We start from the raw sequence: 5,862 nt of genomic DNA on the forward strand, positions 1-5,862 counted from the left end.
CATACATGGCAAGCTGCATAATTTTGGAGGAAATCATATTGGCTTTTGGCAAGAAATGAAGACAAAAATCTGCCACTTCAGTGATTCTGGGGAAAGCCACTTCCAAAAACAAATTGACACTGCTGTTGAAGTACTTCAGATTGCACTTGTGTTCTCAGCAGCCCTCAAGGCCTTGGGATGTAGGACAGAAACCTCCTCTAAAGGCAACAGAAGGCAGATGAGATTGTTGCTAAGATCATGTTCTTTAAGATCATTCTACTGATCCAAATTCAAGAAGGTATTTCAGTATGCACGGAGACTGAAAACCTACTATATCAGTGCCACTATTACTGCTAACAGGATGACGACATAATACTGCTGAACGTAACAACCTTTGTTTAAAAATACTATGTAATAAATGTTAGTATAAATTGCTGTAAAAACAGAAATCCTTGAAGGCATGCAGTTACTTCATACAAACACATGTAAACAGAGAAGAGCAGACTCCTGGTAGTGGCCTGTGGTTTAGTGCGTGGCTCCACAGGGGTTGACAGAGGTCTGACAGCCCATGTTCTGCCCCGTCACCTGCACCTTGAAGATCGTCCCGTCCGCACACATGCAGAGCTTGAACCGCAGCCAGTTCCCGTTACTGAACTGCTCCCCGTAAGAAGAACTTGGCAGTCGTGACGGGCTGACCATCACCGTCCCGTTCAGGATAATGCTGTTTTCCTGTTCAAAAAAAGGTGCAATTTCTAATTTAAACAAGGGGGCTTGTTTTTGAAAAGGTCAAGCTGGTTTAACGAATAAATGACATCTTTAGGGTGGCTGCAGAAATCAACAGAATAAAAATGTATATATGACACCGTTTCATTTTTTTAAATTAAATTTCTGAATAATGCCCATGAATTTCTCAGTTATAGTCAGCAATGTACTTTGCTATTCCCGTAGCAGATTGATACTGAGAGAGACAGCAATAGTGTGGCTTTTCACTTTACAGACCTCTTAGCAAATGCAGTAAATCTAAAACTATGGATATGAAATGGGAATCAGTCTTTGAATTCATACATGGAATTCATGTACACATGAAATTAAAGTTCACGTATCTCTATTTTTTGTGTTCTCCCTTAACCTTTTCCATCATCCTATATGCCTTAAAAATATCCAAAAATCTTAAATGCCTGCTGGCAAGTATGACTGTGGCAGTACAGAAGGTAGGGCTCTTAGCTGTGTGCTCACTCCTCTCTCAAAGGCTGCTGACCCCAGTAAAGCCTCCAGAAGAGATGAATTCCCTCTGGCATTCCTTTCAGTGCAGGGGCCAAAACCTTAGCTTGGTGGGGTTTTAGCCTCTTAACGGGATTAAGTCATTGTTACCTGAAAACTGCTGAAGCCCTAATTAACAGCAAAGTAAAAACCACCTTTTAAAATCCTACTAAATACACCGACTGCAACTAAACATTTATGCGTGCCTGCTTTATATAAAATCTTAGACCATATATAACACAACATCAGTTTATTATCAGCCTGAATTTGAAAGGAAGCTATTACAAAAATGCTGATTTGCAGTACTTACTGCTTTAAGCTCCATGTTACCCCCCATTCGAAACTCAATGGTCTTGCCTGTGATGAAGACACCTTCGTTGCCACGGACAATAGCGCGGCCATCGACCTTTATGTTTAGGTCACTGGTCGCATTGCTGGTGATCTAAGAACACAAACAAAAAAAGTGCATTACAGAGGAACAAAAAACATGTCACTGGGGTTTGTCCGAGTAACTTTTATTGCCTTAAAAATATCTCTGCACAATTTAATAAAAAACTTCAATGTACTTCTTGCCCTTCTGCCATTACGCTTATGAAGCTTCTGCCCATTTGATAATTCGTATGTTCCCATTTAAAAACAAGGATTACTGCATTTTGGAAGGTATGTAAAATAGTTTATTCTTGCAACAAAAAAGACAGTGAATATGACCAATTTATGTGATACACAGTTAACACTCATAGCACATACAGGCTTCCTGTTAGGACTGATAATGTACACTTACTACTCTGTTTTTGTTTAATCTGTTCCTTCTATGTATTTATAGGTTTGTTTTCTTTTTTTTTTTTTTTCCTGGCACATACTGTTTAACTGTCTTTGCAGAGGAGACATAAAGGAGAGTAGACTACATTCTCTTCATCCCCAACAGGATTGTTCAAAGCTTCCTAAGCCACACTCAGCCCTCTGTGAAACCACTGATACTACTCTACTGCTACACAAAATATGCACTGTACTCTGTCTGTAATGCCTCTGAATGATGATACTCAAGAAAGAAATTTTATTCTGGTATTAAGATCAACATTTTAAATGTGCACACAGTGATATTTAGGTTTTTTAGTTTTCTGATCAATAAAATATATTTAGTGTAGCAGCCAAACTAGGAACTTGTTTAACCTAGAAGCCAGGAGCTGACCCAACTCCTGTAGTGCTGTGATTGTTCTCTACACTTTTATTCAGGCTTCTGAATTTCTGACTATTAACATTTATCTCCAAGAGAATTACCAGAACTTCATGCCTAATTTTCCTTATTTTTTTTAAGATCTTACCAGAAACAGAGAAGCTTCTCATACAAATGTTATTTCTGAAGCAGTTGTGCATGCACAAATGGATAAATGCTCAACAAAAAGACACACAGGACTAGCTTGCACCATATTCTTAATACTCCTGACTCATCTAATCACGTCCGTTTTCATTTCTGTTCTGATTTTTAGGGCAATTTGAATTTTCAGAGCTGCATTTTCAGCTACATTTAGTCAAATTTCTAAATATGCCAGAGAGATCAGTTTAGTGAACTTTTTTTTTATTCTACAACTAAGGCAATCCTATTAACTTAGAAGAAGTTAAGTGCCAGATAAGAGACGCACCCTCTCTGTAGAGGCCTTCTGCACATTCAAGATTTTAACTCCATTTGGCAGATGAAATTCATGAGTTTCATAGTCTGTGCTGAACAAGGTATTTTGTGTCCGTGGGTCAACAAACTCCATGCCAATATCGCTGGTAATAGAGGTTTTGTCTTTTTCCACACTGAGCCTGGTCGTTCCTTGCTGAAATACAATCTTCAGAAACAAAGTCATGAAGTTAACGATGTGAAACAACTACATGAAATAATGTTGATTAATAACGTGACTGTAATTCCACAGAGCTGCTCACAGACTGTCAATTCATGATCTAACTTACAGGCTGATTATTTCCAGTGATCACCAAATCCTCGTTACGTCTGCCTCCTACGGTGCTTTTATATAAGGGATGTATAACGCCCATGTCAGAAACCTGCTTAAACCTCAGCAAGCCGCTCTCGTGGAACTCCATGCTGTCACAACCATTGGGACCAATTCGAATCACTGCCCAGATAACCAGTGTGATCTGCAAGAGAAACACACATTTTCAAAGAGCACTTCAATCATTCAGCTCTTCCCACGACAAGTACTGTATTAATTAGATGTTCCATTTTAAATAATTATTAATGCTAGCATTTAAGTGAGCTTCAGGTGGGAATTCACTTTAGTCTGTTCAATTCCGACGGGAAACATCAGAACACATTTAATTATGAAACGCATTTTACATGATTTTTAGACTCATCTGAAATGGTGACTAAAGTAATTTATATATATATTTTAAATATTTATATATATGTGTGTATATATATTAAAAATAGACATATATTTGAAATTAAATCACATCCATAATTAAATATTTTTCCTGTTTAAGGGTAACCATGCTGTCATTAGCTAAACAAATTTCCTGAACAAAGCAGCTCAGTTCAAGACATACGTACCCTTGAACTTCAAGAAAGCACTTTCACAGGTGGATGTCAAATTATGGAAAATAATTTTTTACTTCTCATTGATTGAGCAAGAAAACGGTGGTAATTACAATGAAGGTTAAAAGTGCTGATTAATTCTGAATGCCCACTTGCAGCTCTGTTATTATACATAAAATACTGTTATTATACGTAAAATATTCCTGGCCTAACAGTTTATCCTGAATGTGGTTGTACTGGACTAATAGCACTTTGCATATTTGCTGTCACTGAGTTTTAGGAACAGAGATACACTTTCAAGGTTCCTAATTTAGTGTTGCATAAATGGTTATGTTCCCTCCTAGGACCATGATAACTGTCATGTCTGAATTTAACACTATTATGTCTGAATTTACAGGATTATTCCTTCTAATCTTGCTCAGACTACAAAAACCAAAAAAGGAAGAAAAATGAGAAATCTCCTTCAGGAATTTTAAGTCCTTCTCAACCATACTAGAGTTTTATTTCTCTAACAAACTGTTAAAATGAAAGATGCCCTAACGGTGCTTACAGCCTAAGTATTATACTCACAATCAGATTGATGACAGCCAAAATAAAAAGAAGAACAATGACACAAATGGCCAAGTTGCCTTTCCTGCCACGTAACCCTGTCTTATGGAGACGGTCTTCATCAATTGGGATGTATCCTGCTTTAAAGTTACTGTTGTGCTCCTTATTAACGTTCCTGCGTTCCACGGCCTTCTCTCGCATTGACTTCTTCACCGGGCCATTAGAGCTCTGCTGTAATACAAAGCACAGATTAACTGTTACAGGGCAAGTATATCCACCAACTTGACACACGTACGTGTATGCAAAAACCAGAAATTTGAGTTGACAAGTGGAATACATTCGATATTATGCTCAATACTGTATTTCAGTCTGTCACTCTGTACTCAGAATACACGTTTACGACCACTGCCAACTGCCAGCGCAGTGACTAAAACTACGATCCAGATATTTTCAGACAATATATAGTTTTATAGCTAAACTTTATTCTGGTAGGTAGGAACTGTTAATGACATTGTTGCAGTAAAAATGAACAACCATTGGAAAGAACTTCATCAACTTTTTACCTCTTGGGGATGACACAGGGCATAATCCTGTAGGACATTTACCAATACACAGGATTTTAGTTCTTCCCATACTAATGTGGCATAGGCTCTCAATGAATCTATGCAAAAGGAGTGGGGTGGATACAGTTTTTAAGCTAGGTAGCACAGGATTTGCATTCAACTTCTATTGCTTGTCTTAAGAAAAAGACTGCTAAAGACTTCAAACTTGGCTTGGGAATTTGGCCAGCCTAGCTTTAATTTAAGAATTTTAAATTACTAGGTTGCAAGCGATATCCCATCAATGTAACAAATAACACGTAGAGGAAACTCTTGTAGATATTCATAGGGAAAATATAGTTTGATGTACTTTTGTAACTCTGTCCAAAATCTTGTTCCATCTCCCTTGAACAGAACAGGTTGCTATTCAGGGGTTTAATTCTTCAAAGAAGGAAGGCAATCTTTTTCATGGGATTTAATTCTGAAATGAAACCCAAACCTGCACCTTAAGTTTACTGCACTTGCATGTGTCTATACTGATGTAAAGGGTAAAAGTCTCTTGTTTTCTTCTGCTGTCAAATTAAAAGGGTGTGGAGCAAGATGCTTGACCTGAACAGGTTTATGGAGGGCTTTCTTAATGGTCTTCTGGAAGCCACTCTAATCCTGCACAAACTCAGACTTAGCCAGGCAGAGAAAACAAGAGTGGAGGTCTGCGCTGTGGGGAAAAGTAAAGAGAAATCTTGTACAACAGGGCAGTATCTTCTGACAGCAGTGTGTTCTTGAAAGGATGTGGTGGCGACACAAAGGTCCAACATAGTTTTTGCACCTGGTAAGTCAGTACATCAGAAGGCAGCACCAGGACCAGGAAAGCATGGCTGAAATGGCCATTGCTGAAACAAGTGCTGGAGCATCCACGCAGAATTAGGTGCTACTTCCTCTGGCACCCAAGACAAGGCTGGTACAGGACCCCTCAGGAATCTGAGGCTTCCCACCTGCAGC

The 5,862-nt window shown here is 38.5% G+C and overlaps 1 protein-coding gene across 1 annotated transcript; it reads right to left on the reverse strand.

Annotated features, from left to right (window-relative positions):
- Positions 1-219: 219 nt before the first annotated feature.
- Positions 220-4,552, reverse strand: SGCB (sarcoglycan, beta (43kDa dystrophin-associated glycoprotein)). The gene is made up of 5 exons (XM_008948024.1): positions 4,346-4,552; positions 3,193-3,378; positions 2,880-3,071; positions 1,550-1,681; positions 220-708 (listed from the first exon to the last, which is right to left on the reverse strand). The coding sequence occupies exons 1-5, from the start codon at positions 4,523-4,525 to the stop codon at positions 505-507; spliced, it is 894 nt and encodes a 297-aa protein (XP_008946272.1). The 5' UTR covers positions 4,526-4,552; the 3' UTR covers positions 220-504.
- Positions 4,553-5,862: the final 1,310 nt, after the last annotated feature.

Source organism: Merops nubicus, unplaced genomic scaffold (genome assembly GCF_000691845.1).
Source record: "Merops nubicus isolate BGI_N331 unplaced genomic scaffold, ASM69184v1 scaffold3709, whole genome shotgun sequence".
In the NCBI taxonomy this organism is placed as follows: Eukaryota; Metazoa; Chordata; class Aves; order Coraciiformes; family Meropidae; genus Merops; species Merops nubicus.

Coding starts and splice junctions, on each gene's coding strand:
- SGCB (XM_008948024.1), bottom strand. CDS start 4,525: ATGCGAGAGAAGGCCGTGGAACGCAGGAACGTTAATAAGGAGCACAAC. Junction 3,379..4,345: donor TGGCTGTCATCAATCTGATT/GTGAGTATAATA, acceptor TTTCTCTTGCAG/ATCACACTGGTTATCTGGGC. Junction 3,072..3,192: donor TCACTGGAAATAATCAGCCT/GTAAGTTAGATC, acceptor TTGTTTCTGAAG/ATTGTATTTCAGCAAGGAAC.